At 30.8% G+C, this 19,421-nt stretch overlaps 1 protein-coding gene across 2 annotated transcripts in view; it reads left to right on the top strand.

Annotated features, from left to right (window-relative positions):
- The window catches only part of CSMD3 (CUB and Sushi multiple domains 3), a 538,229-nt gene that overhangs the window by 463,127 nt on the left and 55,681 nt on the right, over positions 1 to 19,421 (top strand). For both annotated transcript variants that reach the window (XM_085221591.1, XM_085221590.1), the window contains exons 45-50: positions 1,002 to 1,147; positions 3,429 to 3,509; positions 4,482 to 4,595; positions 10,496 to 10,684; positions 11,118 to 11,264; positions 13,577 to 13,765. In XM_085221591.1, the coding sequence (XP_085077717.1) occupies positions 1,002 to 1,147; positions 3,429 to 3,509; positions 4,482 to 4,595; positions 10,496 to 10,684; positions 11,118 to 11,264; positions 13,577 to 13,765 (866 nt within the window). The remainder of the gene's footprint in view (positions 1 to 1,001; positions 1,148 to 3,428; positions 3,510 to 4,481; positions 4,596 to 10,495; positions 10,685 to 11,117; positions 11,265 to 13,576; positions 13,766 to 19,421) is intronic.

Below are 19,421 nucleotides of genomic sequence, written 5' to 3'. Positions count from 1 at the left end.
TCAGCAGTGGCAGTAACAGCGGGTCACCACCACTGGTGCAGATTTTTGAGTGGCATGCAAGTTCTTGTTCGTCTCTGGCAAAAATGCACAGCTAATAGCGGTAATTGTTGAAAAATAGTGTTTTGTAACTGAGAATTTGCTCTAACAGATAGTGTTTTTTGTATCTGTTGTCGTCTCCATGGAAATAAGTAGGAGACATTACTTTCAAAGCAACCTACATGAATAAGGATTTGAGATATTAAACGTCATATCATACTTAGTTTTAGCTAACGTATTTTTATGAATATTTAATTGAGCCATTATAACATAAAAATTTTGGGGAAAAAAAGGTAAATTAAAAAATTCTGAAATTACACAGTTCCTAAAAGTAATGTCTGTAAGAGAAAACTTACAAATGAAATATACGTTTATATATGCTCAGGTGCATATCCAAGTGAAATTTTTTGTGCAGTTGAGTATAAGCATTTTCTTTTATTTTTTATTCTTTTTTTTTTTTTTTTTTTAAGAGAAGCCAATATCAATTAATTGTCTTTTTAAAAATTAAATTGTATTCATTGGGTAATTTTCCTAGCAATGACCAAATTAAATTAAAAAGATTGCAGGAAATAAGTGGTATTAGTTTTACTTCTTTTCTAATATCAGCATTTGAAAACACAGGTGCAGAAACATGAACATTAATAAGATGATGAAGTACAGTCACAAAATAAAATCATTTTAAAGTTGCTGTTTTTTTAATCAAAACAAAACAAAAAAACAAAAAAAAAACATTACTTCACAGAGGTGGTTGAATGGAGGATCATGCTTTTCAATAAATTTTGATGGCTGTCCAAACTACTATCCCTTTTACTCCAGTTCACGTACAGAGTATCAAAATGCTTTCAGCATTTATTTCATCTGGTTTCAGATGACTCATGCCTTTTTAGAGTAATCTGCTACTTTATAAATTGTGTAGAAATTAAATTATTTGGACAAACAAGTCTTCTTTTATCTGTTTTTCTAAGGGATGGACCAGACCAAACTTCTCCTCAAATTGGGCAGTTTAGTGGCAATACTGCACTAGAATCAGTCTACAGTACTTCCAATCAGATTCTGATCAAGTTTCACAGTGACTTTACTACTAGTGGCTTTTTTGTACTTAGCTATCATGGTAAGTATGACAAATTGTATTTTCTAGAGCCTGTGTTGTACTGATTACTGCTGTAATAGAATTATTTTTCTAAAATTTACTATTATTAATGTGAGTGATCACCATTAGAGTAATGAAAACATATGAAGGACTAACATATATAATGAAAACAGAATATTTTCTCAACTAGTAAATTAAAGTTACTAATAGTCAAGCAAAAATAACACATTGTGAAGTGACTTGAGCAAAAAAGGTAGCATCAAGACCCTGTTATTTCAAGGTGCTTATCCTCTCTACTTACATGCTTCTAAATTTTTATACAATCCAAGTGTAACAAACAAGTGAACAACAAAAACAACAACAACAAAAAATACACCAGCAAAAAAAAAAAAAAAAAAAAGCTTAAATCCCACAATGAAAAGAAATATCAACGTCATTTGATTTTTTTTTGGTGAAGAATAGATTCATAATTTTGATTCCATAGGGTTTCATGATTTTCTTTCCATATCTTAGCACCTATATTGCACTTTGAGAAGGACAAGCTAATACTTTGCCTTCATCAAGATATGAATTGATAAATACTCCTTAATTGATATATTACTATATATTGATAAAATACATTGTATATACAATATATGAGCAAACACATGGAAAAAAGCTCATACCTGTTCATAAATTTTCTAGAAGATTTGATCTTTTTTCACTTATTTCTTTCTGTTATTATGTACATTTTCATTCCACAAGTGTGAAACCTGAAGTGTAATAAAGATGCAAACTGATTATTCATGAAGAAACTTAAAACACTTTTGTGGATTAATGTTTTCAGAATAAATAAAACTCCCTGTATCCTTGAGTCTGTGATTGTATCAGCTCCTTACAATTCACAGCAATAAAAGTGAGGTGGAGAGTGGAACCGAATTTTTTAAAATAAATAATTTGGGGTCTAAAATGAAACCTATATTGAAATGGAAGACATTTGAGATAAATAATATTTGAATTTTTATTGAATACATTTGCAATTACACTGGTGATTTTATTATTATTATTATTTTTTTTTTAAGAATGGAAATAGGACAGCTGTTCCGAGTTTGCTTGGTGTGTTTTTTTTAAATAAATTTAAAGTAGTATGCTAGCTTTCTGACTTGATAATATAGGTAATAACATAATAATAAGAGATAAAAAGGAGTGGAGTAGGAAGATATAATATATGGGTGACTCAGTAGCAACAAAAGCCTGTACAAAATATAAATATTTTTGGTTGACCTAAGTTTGACTCATTCAGTTACTAAAGGATCCAAGAACAGAATATAACAAAGATATGTATAAATGAATCTGAATCTTCATCTGCCATAAATGGATGATGTTTCCTTGCTATGAGAGATGCTATTAAAAAATACAATATGAAAAGGCTCAGTGAAAACCAGGAACACATGAGTCATTGACCAGCCTGAGCATACACCTTAAGGCATAGAAATATAATGTAAACTCTTCAGCATGATTTATTTGTATTTCTGTCATAATTGCATTCAAATTGAAGGGAATTGCATCCATATTCAAACACCTGTTCATCCTCCTTAATTGTCTGTAGAAAAAAAAAGGCACGTTGCTTCTACATATTCTCCCCACTTGTTTTTTTTGTTTGTTTTATATATTTTTTTCACTGAGTTTGTTGTTTTTTTTTTTTTTAACCTGGATGTTACATATATAGGTTAAAAATCAGAAAATCATTTAAAGTGATGCTTCAATTTACAAGTTTTAAAACAAAATCAGTATTCTCCATCTGCAGGTGAGATAGTTTGTCTCTGCTCCACAAATATTAATTTTCTGGGAAATTTCATATTCAGAATGCTTCTAATCATCATTTACACTATATCTGGAAAGAATATTTTGGATTCTAAAACTTGTCTTCATCACATATATCTTCAAGAGATGTGAGATTCAGCAATAGTATCAGTAGCACTGTGGATAACCTTAGTAAAAAAAGGTTGAACAACACAGAAACATTTGGTTTACAGATGTGATTGCTTACAGAGAAAATTTACAACTACTTCTAAACTTCTGAGGTTATTTATGAAGAGAACCTTACCCTTAAAAATAAATAATTAAGAATGCAACTCCAACTACAAATTAATTACTTGTGAAATGTGTATGTTTCCTTTCTTTTGAGTCTGTTGAAGGCTACAAAGAAAATGAGCAGATGTTTATTTTTATCCTGTTAATGTATTAGCTGAGTTATATATGCATGGTTGTTTTAATTGCATAAGTATGGGAATATCAACCGTTTGTGTATTTCTCTTTATAGCCTATCAGCTTCGAGTCTGCCAGCCTCCAACAAACATACCAAATGCTGAAATTCTAGCTGAAGATGATGAGTTTGAAATAGGTAATGTGAAAGAAGATAAAAGCAGTATTTGTTTAAAAACAAACAAAACAACAAAAAATGGTGCTATAAACAGATCTTTACTACAGAATGCCTTCAATATATTTGAAAATTAAAAGCTTAAGAAGTCATTCCTCTTCCTTATGCTTCCTGAATGCTATTTGTTTCAGAGATCACATTTGAGCGTCACAGTAACAACATTCCAAATAACTTTGTTTAATAATACCTTTTTCATTATGTTATTAATTATTGCTATTCGAATTTTAATTGATTTATTTTCCACTTTAAAAACATACAAGCAAATGAAAAACAAACAAGCAAACAAACAACAATAACAAAGACAACAAAAGATTTCTAGACATCTGTACCAGAACTAAGGTTCTACAAGTGAAGGGTAACACCAAATTTGTAAAAACTAGGAATGCTGATGGGTTGATAATATTAAATATCATTATTATAATTATCAATTACATGATTAGATGTCAGATGTCTCACCAGCTCAGATTTCTCCTTCACCCAACTTATGTTTTTCTTCCTATATACTAACATTTGAGTTATTAAATTGATAACAAATTAAAAACATACATATTTTCTCTTTTCTTCTCTATAAATTGGACCAAAAAGAACTTATGGGATACAATTTTTTTTTTTTTTTTTTGTGACTTCATAAAGCTACATGAATCATTTTTTGATCAAGAAAACACAATTTTTTTTATTCCCACCATCAAGTAAGATCCATTTCCTATTTATTTTTTCCCCTTGTTGTTGTATGAATTACTGTCTTGATACAATTACCCAGTAAATTGTAATGCCTAAAGATTTGTGGACACATGGTTCACCTGACATGAGTCAAACTCAGGCTAATATTGTTGCACAGCAATGAACTTCACTAATCAATAATATTTTCAAAGCTAAAAGTTCAAAATAATTAATATTTAATGGTATTGTTTTCATTGTTTTGTTTTTATCAAACAGGAGACATAATAAGGTACCAGTGTCAACCAGGCTTTACATTGGTTGGTAATGAGATTCTGACATGCCGACTGGGTGAAAGGCTTCAGATGGATGGAGCACCACCTACTTGTCAAGGTGTTTTATAATTTTTCTTTCTCTTTGATTTATCTTTGTATAAGATGGCAAATTTTAAATATTTCAACCCTTTTGATGCTACTCCAGCATTTTCATTGTTTATGGTGAATATTAATGAAAAATCATCACTATTTTTAAATGCATTTGATGAGTTTTAAGGTTTACTTTGTGAAAATAATTTAACAAATCATTTTTTGAAGCGATCTTACATTTAAAAAATTAGAAACAAGATGATTTCTCAAAAAAATTATTATTATGAAATTTTGTATGAAAATTTTAAAATAATAAATTGATAAACATAAAAATTCTAAATATAGCATTGATTTAGATGAGCAAGATCAAAACCTGTTTTTAGTGTAATATTTTTATTTAGTGTGCATTAAAAGTAATATTCATGTTGTTGAGATATGTGCATGTACGGTTGTGTTTTCCGAATTTTACTGTAAACAGTGAATAGATAGACACCTTAATGTGCTGAAATAAGCTTATTGTCTTGCAAACTAGTGAAACCATAGTTTAAACCTGTCTTTATTAAGCTGACATTTAGTGTCTTACACTAAAATAGAAACCATCTGTTTCATTTACACATTTTTGAAGAAATTATATTTTTTTTTGAATTGAACTGATTAGGGAGCTAATGGACATTGCACGTGATTTATTACAAAGCAACAACAAAGAAAACAAAACAAAACAGAATCTCTTTTAAGTCTTAAATTGATGAGTACATATATATTTGCATATATATAAATATAATTCTTCCATTTAGCTACAGAAATATAACTAAAGATAAAGTTATGAACTTACAAATACATTTAGAGAAGAAGAAAACAAAGCAAAAAACAGCTTCATAGAAATTGCATTTATGTAAATAAACGCAATTTTGGATCCTGCTAGTTGTTGCAATGTTTTTTTATGATCCTGATACTCCTGTGCTTAATACCCTGTCATCTCCTGCAGGACTGAAAGTCTTAAGTAATTTTCCAAATTAGTCAAAATAAATGCAATTTATTCAAATTTCTGTCAGTATTTTTGGAACTTGTTTCCTTTTTTTCCTAGCATTTTAAAATAATTAACTTATCTAGGAAACAGGATCAAAGGTTTATATAGAAATAGTAAGATAATTCTGGGCAACTTGATGTAGCTGTATTCATTTCAGAGAAGTTGGACTAGATGGCCTTCAGAGGTCCCTTCCATCTCTAAGGATTCAATGATTTTCCCCTGTTTTATGCATAAAAATATGTAAAAGTTGAAATAATTCTGAAGATTAGGTCTAGTTAGGAAAATGCAAGATGATGTTCAATTGTGAGTTTCAATAAAAATTTTGGTAATATTAATATTTTCTGAAAATCTATTTATTTAGGTACAATTGCATCTAGGAATTACTTCCAAAAACAAAATTTAAATTGAAGTACTTACTAAGCATGAACTCAGTAAACACATAGCATTTAATGAGTGGGAAACAATAGGAGCCCTCAGGTACTTCTTTAAATGCTGAAATACTGTATTAATAGATGGGACAATTAAAGACATATGTGGTGATCATTTTCTCAGTAAGTGTTGCTGAAGTCATGTGTATATTCATTGCAAAAATCAAGACAAAATGTCAGGAATGCTCAATTACTGTAGTTAATCTGTTCTTTATCACATATAAATGCTAAATACTGGATTAAATATTGAGTGCTAATTCAGAGCTCTTATCATTTCCCTCAGAAACTGAATCTTGTTAATATAATTTTCAGAGGTAGTATACTCAGAATATAGTATATGCATATATCAAAAGGATTAATTAAAAATGTTTAAAATGGGCGTTGAAACTGGTGATCTAGAGCAAAACAACAGAATTTTCTCTTGTATTCTGTTATGTAATATGAATTGATAGTTACAAACATGTAAGCTAAATTTCAACATTCAAATCTGGATCTGTAGGTAACTTTGTGGAATCTAGAGCCAACAATATTATATGCCTAGAACACATATGTTTTTAGGATTTTATTATCACTAGTTTATTTAAAAGCTAGCACACTTTAATTGTGTAGACTGTAACTCTTCACATGGAAGTCATTCTCAAGTCTTCTGTTTTCATATTCATTCTAGTTTTTTTTTTTTTTTTTTTTTTTGTGTGTGTTTTTTTCCCCCCACCAGACAGAGCATATACTTTAATGTTAGACTCTATAGTATTAATATATATTGCCTTAACTGGTACATGTGCTAGACAGTTTAGTGAGCTTGAAGTGAGTTTTGATTAAATTTTACTTCAATTTTTAACCTGATTTGTGCTGAAGTCAATACCCACATTCAGCATTCATTCGTTTAAATTGAAGAGTGTATATGATCATAGTAATTAATAAAAATAATTTAGTTTTAAGTCTAATGTATTGCAGTAAAGATGTACTTGCCTGTAATAATGAGGTACTGCTAGGAAAAAAAAAAAAATTGAAGCAATATTATTTCTGATTTTATTTTCTGATTTTATTTCATACACATAAGTTTACAGCAGATTTAGTACTATTTTGAACTATATTGACTCAAACTTTTCACTGATGTAAATCAGTTGTGTGTTTCTTAAAATATGCGCAGATTTCCTTCACTGCATCAGAAAATAATCACTAAATTCCACAAGCTTATTCAAATACCTATCATCTTCTTTTGTTAAATAAAGTATTTTGCATACCCAGCATTTAACTTTGTCCTCAATTCTCCTTGGAATTAGACTCTAATTTCAGGATCAAATTAATGCTTCAGAATAAGAAGATTGAAATTGTATTTTGAATCATAATTAGAGGACCCTGAGAAAATTCTTGAATTAAGACCTGCAGCTATATCTCAGTTATGTTAGCGAAGATTCGTAAAATAATTTATCTACCTGATTCCCATAGGAAATCCCTTGTGCAGAATTAGGTCTTTAAGTTCTTTACAAAATTCGTGAGCAGTATTTAGGAAGCAATTCTAAAATTCTGCAAAGCAGAACTAGCTATAAACAAACTAGTTCAACCAGATGACCATGATGCTTCTCGTGGCAATTTCTCTCCCTCAACATGTGTTAAATGTATGCCCATTTAAATCTTGAGGTGGTCCGTTCTTTTATTTGTTTCTTTCATTCTTTTTATTTGTTACTTTCACGACAATGCAGATGGGAAAAATTGATAACCACAGCCTAAGAAGTTGATATGTGAAACAATCATCGTAGATGAAGAGTTTGGGATTTTTCTCTGCATGAATAGACGCAGGAAATCAAATGCTGGTCTTGCACTCACAAGACCTTTCTAACCTGTAGTTCATTGCTTCATTTTTCATAGGGATGTTTTAGTTGTCTAATTTCAGCAGAAATTTCATAGCTCAGAGAATAAACAGAATTGAATACTTTGGCTCTACTACTTCCATGCACAAAATAGTTTGCTTCTCATCCTAAACAGGTACAAATTAAGTACTTAGAGGCACAGAAAGCTATGACCTTATGTGACCGAAGCCTGCCTTCTGCTTCTACATTTTGATATTTTGATCTTAGCCAGATAATTATCATGTTGTGAGTTGATTTTAAATTTAATCCCATTCTGTTATCTTGCACTTTAATTGTATACTGTAGAAGCAAGGAGGAAAATAAATTTTACTTTAAATGACCTGGAGCTGTATTTCTATTCCACAAAAGTCTGTGTTTATGATGCATTACAGATTTATTTATTTATTTGTTTATTTAAAAAAAAAAAAAAAGCCTTCTTACAAAGTTAAAAGGGAAAAGGCAGAAACCTAATGTTCAGTGAATAAGCAAAAATACAGAACCTTTAATCTTCGAGATTTAGTAGCCATAACCTAGGTCACTTTCAAAAAACATAATTAAGTTTTTCAGTTCTTATGGTTCTCATTAATAAAATGAAATTATTTGAAATTCCTGGAGGGGAGTGAGGGGAGAAGTTTGACTTAATTATTCAGTAAAGCAAGCTATTATTGCTTTCACTGGCTTCTACTGCAGATGTTTGACCTCATATATGAAGAAATTCATTTCTCTTAATGTGAGTTCTATCTACGAAAAATTATTTTCTCTCCTTCTCTCTCTGCTTTTTCTGCTTTCCTGTGACCTCTGTTTCTTTCCACAGTCCAATGACATTTTTTTCCAATAAAATTCAATTTACGTAGTTAATAAGCCAATAATATTGTAAGCATTCTTGAGAAATCTATGATCCTATTATGCTGCCGTTAACTGAAGGGGCTCAAAAGCCAGACTTTAAGATTACTGTTAATCAGTGCTCAGATCAGAACAAACTGTAGGTCACTTGTTCATAGATACTGTAACAAAACTGGTTCTTGAAAAAGAATAATGAGTTACATGGTCACTACAAAAGTAATATTTGTTTCCATGGAAACTACAACAGGTACAAAGAGCACATTTGATAGAGGAAATTCTCAGCTACGAAACATATCAACATAATCACCACCATTAGCTAGGATTTTTTTTTTCCTTGCAATGAAGAAGAGCTTGCATACTCTGCTCATAAAAATTTGCACCCGTGAAGGTGATTTACTCTCTGTTTTGCCAGTGCTGAAACACAACGTGCAGTGCATCACCGTGTTTACATCTACTCTTTGGTCTCTATAAATGTTCAATAAGCATTGATGCACATTAGAGGCTGCAATTTTTATTTATTTATTTATTTATTTTTCACATGGAAGAATTCAATTGCACACCTTTGCTTCTTATACACTTCCATGTCAGACACGTATTGCCAGACTACCCCTCTGCTGCAATCTGTTGCACAACAGTAAAATGTAATGGAGCATTGGCTGTAAGGTTCAACTTTACTGCCAACATCCTCTTCCGACGTTATAGGTCAAATAATAAAATAGGAGGAATTTCTTTCAGAGTAGTCTTGTGTTTGTATATCAGGGTGATCATTGTGATTTTCTTTTTAAGTGAGGCAAAAGTCGCCTTTTTTTTTTTTCTTTTTCTTTTTTTTCTTCTGATTGATATTTATTTGCTCAAAAAGTTTTAATTGTATGGTGTACTGTTGCATCAGTCTTAAATAGAAGAGTCAGCCTGATGTTCTGTAGCTATTCAGGAATATAACACCAACATATTGGCTGCTGGTCAAATGCTTTGATTATAAGAGCTCTCTTTGCTGCGTTGTTTTATAACAGCTAGGAAGGAAATTGGATTACAGCGTGGAGACTGAAAAATACATTTCACGTATTTTTTATTGCACATAATGGCAATAACCTAGCATTTCCAGGGGCCTCTATGAATTAAAAAAAAAAAAAAAAAGAAAAAAAGAAACCAAACCAAAACAAAACAAATAGCTAGATTAGCACAAATCTTCTTTTTCCATTAGTCCTAGTGAGTAACAAAATGTCAGTCTGAAGAGGTTTTTTTTTAAGTTATTTTCTATACTAAAGGCGGCATGTCTGAATAGTGAACTGTGCATTTTAGATATATCAGCATTCTTGGAGCTTTGATTGAGGTTCTCAAGATTTTTTGCTGCTTTCTTTTATACAGACAGATTGTGGGAGGGATTGATTAAACTTTATTTAGGTTTGTTTCAAGTGCAGTGAAATTATTGCTGACAGTAATAGTAATCTAAGGAAAAAAATCCACCGTTCATCTTTTTGAACAATGAAACAATTTAGTACTTAACCTACAGGAGTCTCATATCCTCTAAAAATTGAAAGAAAGAAAATGCCATGAGTTAATAACTACTTAAAGTTGTAGCGCTCGTTTCCTACATATACATTATTTCACAGGGTTCTTTCCTACTAACTATGCTGTTTGATTTTTTTTTTTTTTTTTGGTCTTTCTGTATTTGTGAAAATAGAATGATTAATGCAAATCTTTTAAAGTAAGGAAAGTCTTGCAAATCACATGTAACAAAAATAGCAGGCTTTAGATTTTTAATAATGTGTCTGTTTCACAGTGCTATGTCCAGCCAATGAAATGCGTCTGGATTCAACAGGGGTAATACTGAGCCCTGGGTATCCTGACAGTTACCCAAATCTTCAGATGTGTGCATGGACCATTACTGTGGAAAAGGGTTACAATATCAGCATGTACTTCGAATTCTTCCAGACAGAAAAAGAATTTGATATACTTGAGGTGTTTGATGGTAACTATAAAATATGTGATTTTGGGTGATACTTTTTCCTATATGATGTATTCTTACTTTACAGCTATGTTGAAAATCTCAAATCACTGCTCTTTGTTCGTATCATACTTTATTTCTGCATAAAAAATTAAATAAGCAATTGTTTGAATTTGTTGTGCTAAAAAATATCTTTTGATTATACTGTTTAAAAACTGTATAGCAAAAGTTATGAGAAAGAAATAATTTTGTTTCAGTACAGTTAGTACTCTGTAGTATATAACATCATCATTGATCTATCATCAATTCCTAAATCAGATTAATTTACCATTTGCTTGGAAGATGTTTTCTATGCATATTAATATAAATATAATTCAATGTATGTTATTTAAAACTTTGTAACTTCTTGGTGTTGTGTTTTTTTTCCTTTTTTTTTTTTTTCCTTCCTTATTTCAAGGACCAAATATTCATAGCCCATTGCTGATTTCTCTCAGTGGGGACTATTCCTCGTCTCTCAATATAACCAGCAATGGGCATGAGGTATTTCTCCGATGGTCAGCTGATCATGGCACCAATAAGAGAGGTTTCCGGATAAGGTACATAGGTACGTAAATAAGATTTTCATTAATTTATAATGAAATTATTCATTAATTTATAAAGAAATTCAATATAGATCAAATTTATTTACGGTACAATGATAATATAAGTTATATTTTGTTATATTCATTGCCCAGACTGAAAGAAAATACAGTTTGTTTTATATGTGAACTGAATGATGCTGATATAATGATTTAAACTCCATGCCCCAAACAAGCTATACACAATCATATGTGCTCTGTAGAGATTGAATCAAATATTTCAAAGAACTTTTAAAAGGTGAAAATAAAAAACTGAAAGAAGCAACCTCCCCCTCCTCCCATTCATCATTTTTAAGGTGTGGCAACAAGGCAGGAGTGAACAGCGATAAGCAGGAAAATCGTGAGGATTGAAGGATTGAACTCTTTGATTCAAAGTTCAACATAAGCAGCAAACAGATATAAAAAACTAACATCATACACATTAAAGTGAACATGAAGATGGTACTTTAAAAGAGTGATTTTTATACAATCACATTTATAGAACCATTATATAATACTGTTTTTATAAGGTAATATTTTTCATTCTTTAATCTAGAGTAGATTTGTTGTTACTTGCAGCAATTACACAAAATCTATGTGGGTTTTTTTTTTGTTTTGTTTTGTTTTGTTTTGTTTTTTAATCATCACAAAAGATGTGAAATGCAGCAATGAAAACAATTATTTGAGATAGCACATGTAGAACATTTTCATTGCCTATTCTGGATAAATTAGTGGCATGATACATTTTTACTTTACAAAGTGGAGAAAGCAACAGAGAACATATATGATATTCTACCTGCTGTGTTTTGGTTTTCCTCGCTTTTTGCTTCTGTTACAGGAAAATAATTAGGCAGTACAATAGTCTGTAAAACAATATCATCATCTCTCCCTTTAGGTGAGGACAGTTTTCTGAGGTGAAATGACTTTGATGTGTAGTTAGATAAAATCTACTTTTGCCTAGACACAAAATATTATACTGTACTTATTTTTATTGTACTTATTTTGGATCTAGAAAAAAGTGTCTTCTGTATGAAGAATAAAATTAAAGTATAAGGCAGGAGAAATTTAGTGCAAGGAAAAAATGTTTTCATAGCATGTGCTCTAATAGATATGCTTCATGTTCTGCTGCTTGCTATGATAAAGAATAAATGAACAGCCATATGATTCCATCCTGATTGTAGGAAACCTGGTCTGAGAAAAACATTGCCCTGTAGGAAGTCATAAGACATGAAAAGTCTTAAAGAGTAAGTGAGGCGAGGCAGCAACTTGCTATTTGCCTGAGGAGTGGAACAGATGGAGTTTCTCTCTAGTTACCAGTGTTTCGTCAAAGCATGAAGAAACTTAGAAGCATTTGGAAAACAACTTCCAGCTTACTTTTCTTTCCTACGAAATGGGCATATAACCATCTTAGCTAACAGCTCATGGCTCCTCCTTGAAGAGAAAGATCAGAGACTAAGTTAAATTCCTAAAAAAAAACAACAACTTATCTCAAACTGCCTTCCAGGCTGTAAGTTTCTTTTATTGGAGTTCTTTGGTGAAGAAGACAAAACCAAGTAATTTTATACTCACAGATTTAATGGACAAGGGATTTAAAAGAAATAAAAGCATAATGACATCATGATAATTAAGAAGTATTTAATGTCATGAAGATTTCAAACACATACATCCTCAAAGATGTTTATGTTTTCATACTTTTATGAAGACTTACGGATTCTTTATAGTACCTGATGTTCTAAATAAGTCACAAAAATAAAATAAAATAAAAAACAACGAAGCAGATTCAGTGTTTTTGCCATGTTTTTATGATGATACTCATAAATATGGTTAAAATCTATTTTAGCTTTTATTAGTTCAATTCATTGTATCACAGAACTTGAAAGTAGTAAGACCAAAAGGAAAAGATTATTTGAAAATAACTATGTATAGTATATGCCCTTGATGTTTCTCTTTTCCAAAAATTTTGTATAATACAGGAATTTATATGATTGCAATAAATTTCATCATAAACTAAAGTTATGTGGGTTATTTGGTTTAAAAAGAAGACAATAAGAAAGCTACAAGATTTATACAGGATATCTCTATACTTCCTCTCAGGCTACTAAACCCTGAAGCACTTTTGATGTCTTATTGTTTTGTGTTTACATCTAGTGAAATTGCTTAATGCTTGTGTGAACAGGATACAAAATATGACTTTTTTTGAGCTTGTTATCAAATGTTCACTAACTTCAATATGAATTTTCAAGATTTGTCACCTGGATCCTGAATGCATTTTTTATTTATTTAATATTTATGTTTAAAGCTCTCTACTGTAGCACTCCAGAGTCTCCTCCACATGGTTTCATTGTCAGTCAGACAGGTGGACAGCTCAACAGTATGGTTCGCTGGGCCTGTGATCGAGGTTTTCGGCTCATTGGGAAAAGTACTGCTGTTTGCAGGAAGTCTCCATATGGTTATTATTCATGGGATGTTCCAGTTCCAGCTTGCCAAGGTAAAATATTTCATAATAAAGTATATAACAAACTGTATTTTACTTTTTACTATAAATGAACTTTTTTTTTTCCTGACATAAAATGAGTAATGCCTAATAAACTTTCGTGAAAAAAACCACATTTAATTAAGAATATTGTAACAGACTTTGTTAAGGCAGACAGATCCTAAAAATGGTGTACATTATGAGGAGAAAAAAAACACAAGGTTGAAATATGAAATAATTCAAAAACATCACGAATGGTTAGTAGAGTTCATGCATTTATTTTTGTGTTGGTTCTACTTTAAAGAAGTAATTTTACTTTTCACTGTAATTGCCGCTTTATAATGATCAACGAGTATTTTTAGAAGACTCAAAATTTGCTACATTTCCAAGAATAGGAAATTGGTCAATAACATCATTACTTTTGAAACCATTCTAATCTTTCAAGGTTTGCATTGAAATTTGAAACAGAATTAATCAGGTTAATTGATGTTTCATGTATCAAACTCTCTATTATAGTACCCAGTAGTCCCCTCCACAGTGGTTTCATATTTAGTTACTTCTGCATTATAAAAACAAAACATGTTTTCCTTAAGAAAAATGATTATTTCACGTATATTGTAATTGTATTTTTGTTCTTTCTTTTATGAGAATACTATTGTGCTAATAACTTCCATCTTTCACTCTTCAATGAAATAATAGAATGATTTTTTTCATGAAAAAAATGCAGTTCTGGTTTGTAACTTTTGTTCAGAATTTTGTGTATCAAGGAATTTACATTATCCTCTTACATAAGCTGGTGAAAACATGCGTTATAATCATTTAGACTTCACAAATCACATGTTCACAGACCCAACAGATCATTCATTACAAAATCCTAGTACGGTGTTTTAACTAGATGCTTGCATATATTTTGTTACTGTTGACCATAAATGCTATTTGAATGCTTCAAGTTAATTTCCAAGATGTTTTTTTTTTTTTTTGAAAATAAGCCTTTGAATTGCATCTTTGCCTGCATTTGTAAAGAATGGAAGTACATACTGTGCATTTGCTGAATATAATTGTTTGGCTTTTTTTTCCTACTCAGTTGATACAAGGACTGCTTTCCCGACAGTTATTTGTGGAACTTGATGAAACTGTTAACTAGATATCTCAAATAGTGGGAAATATTTTAAAAAAATAATAATAAAAAATCAGAAAGGATTGTTAAGCTCTGGAATAGGCTCCCCAAGGAGGTGGTTGAGTCACCATCCGTGAACGTGTTTAAAAACTGTTTGGATGTGGTGCTCAAGGACATGATTTAGCAGAGGGTTATTAGAGTTAGGGTAGTAGGGTTAGGTCATAGTTGGACTCGATGATCTTTAAGGTCTTTTCCAACCAGAGTGGTTCTATGATTCTATACTTCTATGATTCTAACTCAAAATGTCTTATCAAACAGAAAGTTTGTAGGTATAATAAAAATTATTTCATAGATACTAATTAATACATATTAATTAATTAATAATTAACTATAATTATGAATTTGATAGAGGTTAATTTTAATAAATTATATGAACATCTTTCAACTCTTTCATCAAGTCCCTGTGTGCTGAAAGTTATTTTTGACCATGATATAAGCCTGCAACTCACAACTCAGGTTCAACCTGAAGGCACATTATTACTGTAAAAGCCCTCAGAACTAATCTGATTTCATGTATAACGAAAGTACATAAACTTTCCCTTGCTTTGTTGAGCTGAAGATTAAACCTATGTCCAGATGATAAAGAAAATTGATATGAACTCTTGCATCAAATGTTTAAGAACTCCAGTAAAAATCTCTGATGCTGTTCAACAGGAGATATTTACTAGACATAAGGGCTTTGCCATTCTCCCTAGTACTGAGGAATACAACTTCAGTAAAAGTAGTTATCTTAAGCATGTATTTGCAGTTGTTATAATTTTATGAGAGGATTAGCATTGCTTTATTAACCATAAAAAATGTCAGTCAACTTTGTTGTCTGTTTTTACTCTTCACAATTTATCTGCTCTTTTACCATGAAAAACTAAGTGAGAAAGTCTCATCTTACCTTCTGCTTCATGTTTTCTGTCATTTATAGAGTAACTAGCAAAGGCAGTTTAATTAGTTGTTTCATACATCTGAATTTAGGATTTCCACTGCTAACTAACCATTTAGCACAGTATAAAATCTATTAGATGATTTTTACATAGCAGTTGAAAGGCAAAAAAAAGTTATTTGCAGTTTCTTTATAAGTAATGCATCATATTTTGATCTATTTGTTTTCTGACTCCTAAATGAAGATTACCAGTGAAATCATGATAACGGTTTCCAGCATCATCCTGTAGGAGGGGAGAAATCTGAAATTATGAATTCCTTAATGATACTTCTGCAATCAGCACAGATATTTTTATTTATTTTTTAAAAATTAAATCAACTCCTTGTTTGCTGTTTTCAGAATATTTCTTGTCTGCATTTAAACTAATGCTTTATCTTTATATTTCTTATTTTTCATCTGTACAATTGCAGTTATCACTTATGAACTCTTTCCTGTCGCTGGCATTTATTAATGCCTGTAGCCTTTTCCACTACCGTGTTTTGTTGGTTATTTTTTCAAATCCAGAAGTTAATGTTCGATCATTTTTTTTACATTCTCATTCTTATACCTATATGAGTATAAATCTTGATCTTCTGAATAGAAACCATCAGTCATTCCTTAAATCGCTATAGAATTTTACCTGAATATTCCAGATGTGCACTTTAAAAATATGAAAGCTTTTTTTACATTTTATATAAAACCAAACATAAGTCAGAGAAAAGACTCAATGAAGCAGTGAGAAATAGAAAAGCCTCAAGCAAAAGTTCAACAGTCCCTTCCTGTGCCATGAAAAGGAGTAAAAGGGAACTGCCTCCAACTCTAATATTGTATAATGACAATAAAACAAATTAAAGAAAAAAGTTTTACTATTCTATCTTTTAGATATTAACCATTCTGCTTCTGTAGAGGTACATTAAAGAAATCTTAATGCTGAAGTGTGGTCCATTTCTCAAAAATGATGCTAAAATAAGTCTATATTTATTGTCAGTAAATTTATATTCATTGTGTGGAAAAAGCATATAATGTGTAAAGCATTCTACTTTTGCATTTTTAGGCATTGGTATGGGTTTGAGTTACTCACGTTAATATGCATGAGAACAATTAATATAGCTATACTTAAGTTAGACAATTTCTATACTCATTAAAAAATAATCTTTGTATTTCCAAATGCCTGACTATACTGGGACAAGTGTGAAAACTCAGCAACATTTTAAATGCCAAAAAAATAGCTTAATCCTTAAAAGTAATTTGTAATGCACTTTACAGAAAACTTTTTATAAAAATTTGTAATTCTTCACACGTTTAAAATCCAATTTGTTAAGTTCAGAAGGGTATATTACTGTATAGTTTCAGTAGTATTGCCTGTGTTTGTGTTGTTCCTGATGAGTGTTATCAACTTTAGACAGATGTCAGCAGTGATACTCTTCTTTTTATTCCACATATCCTTAAGGTATGAAAGGTAGCTACATCTGTTAATTGTTGTTATTAAATGAATCAGAGCAAATCCAGGAATCAAAGCTCCTTTATAGAGTGAATAGTCAGATCTGAGTGTGGGAAATTGTTAACACATGAACTCTTAACATTTAATAAAAGATATTTTATCCAAGACCAACAATATTTTCTGAATTTCTTATTATAGATAAGTCTTTAGAATGTGATGATCCTCAAGAACTAATAAGGTTGAGTTCTTCAGAAGGCTACATGTTTACATCTTTGTAGTTGGAACTGTATTCTGAAGGTCATGATCATGGAATGGATCTATTTCAGATGTGATTACAATTATAATGTTGATTAACAAAAACAAAGTTTTTACTGTCTAAGCTGGTAAATAATGACCAAACATTTCAGTGATGAATTTATTTTTTAGATAATTTGGATATTCTGTATTTTTCTTTTTTGTTTCTGTCAAGTTTTCAGATATGTCAATAGCTTGTGTGGATCTTTTCACATTTTTTAACTTAAAAGTGGCTTTCTGTTTCATACAAGGAAAGTTCTCCTTGTAACTTCATAAAAATATAATATATCACTAAGTGATTCATTGGTAGCTCTTTCTGTTTACATAAAAGACTGTAAAGATTCAGTATGCTAAGATAAAGCTTGTTTCTTAAAACCTTTAAGGGAAGGATACATTTTGCTTATGCCGACAGATTGATTCTACTTACGTGAATGATACAATTCAAATTTTATCAAGACACTAATGGAGATCTTTGAATACCTAAGGAGTCACTGGCCCTATCTCAATGGCAGATATAAAACATCTCTGTTAGATATTTATATATATATATAATGTTGATTGCAGGAAAATGATCTGCAATATGTGAACAAGTAGTATACTCTGATGTGTTTTTCAGTATCTGGATCATAAGCAGCAGCTGCTGATCTACAAAAACTTTTTTGGGGGTGGACATATATGTTATGCTGCACTGATGTAACTGGCAGTGAACATAGTTCTGGCAACTTCAAAGAGGCCTGAAACTTCTGCTTATTATTACATGTAGTTTTGAAGGAGAGAGCATGGACAAGCCTTCCTGATTTTCCAGGTGCAAAGTTATTGAGGAATTTGATATAATGAATACCATTTATGTCACGTTTTCATTTTAGTGACATGAGGGCTATTTCTTTCTTTGGTGGTATCAAGTGAAATAATTAAGTTCTCTCAGAAGTTTAGTAAAAAGTAGAAGATGGGCCTTATCTTTCATGAACTTGTCTCTTTTGGTCATTCTACGTTCATGATTTCATAGAATTTCATGATTCTTAGAGCCTTCACTATTTCCTAATTTCTTTTTTCTTATCTTCTTCTAAAAATATGTGTCGCTAATTTCCAGTATAAACTATGGTAGCCATAAGATATAAAGAAGGTGGTGAGCAAATTAATCATTGTTTTCCGTGGTCTTTTCATCACACTATGTCCTCTAGTTTAACTTTACATGTAATCTCTAGTTTCTTTATATGAAATTTCAAGAATACTTTTGAATTTATTTTATTGCATCTGTTCTACAAGCTTTGATAGCTTTAGAGCCTTACCTGTGTCTCAGCTGTGATCACTTACACTGGTACAGAACCATAATGTTACACTGCTTATGAAGCAGATATGTCTTTCATCAGACCAGCTCACAAACAAGGCAGTAATTGATCACTGTTTTCCTATGAAATGTACATAGTCTCAGAGGCTTGATTCGTCATAGCTACTCTTAGGCAGAATAGATAATCTCTTACTGTTCAAGATTCCACTTCAAAGTAAAGTACTTAAGAATTAAGTGCCTAAGCTCTGTTTTGGGGATCAGATTTACATTATATGTTTGCTGTTAAAATGCTAAAATGAAAAAGACTTTTTTTTTTTTTAATTTTATTTCTCAAACGATATTTTTTTTGAAGAACAATTTTGTTCTTTCTCTCTGCTGAATAATAAGATATATATATATATATTTTTTTTTTTTTTTGTGGAGGGGGGTGAGGGGGCTTGCATTTTCATTTGCTAATTTTTAAATATTTTTAAGGGTACTTCATTTTTTCTTTCCAAGACAAAAAATAGAATGTTGAAAGTTAATATTAGTGTTAGCCAGGGGTTACATATTATATCT

The sequence above is a fragment of the Meleagris gallopavo genome, chromosome 3 (genome assembly GCF_905368555.1).
Source record: "Meleagris gallopavo chromosome 3, MGAL_WU_HG_1.1, whole genome shotgun sequence".
Taxonomy (NCBI): Eukaryota; Metazoa; Chordata; class Aves; order Galliformes; family Phasianidae; genus Meleagris; species Meleagris gallopavo.
This window is presented reverse-complemented; position numbering and strand designations above follow the sequence as displayed.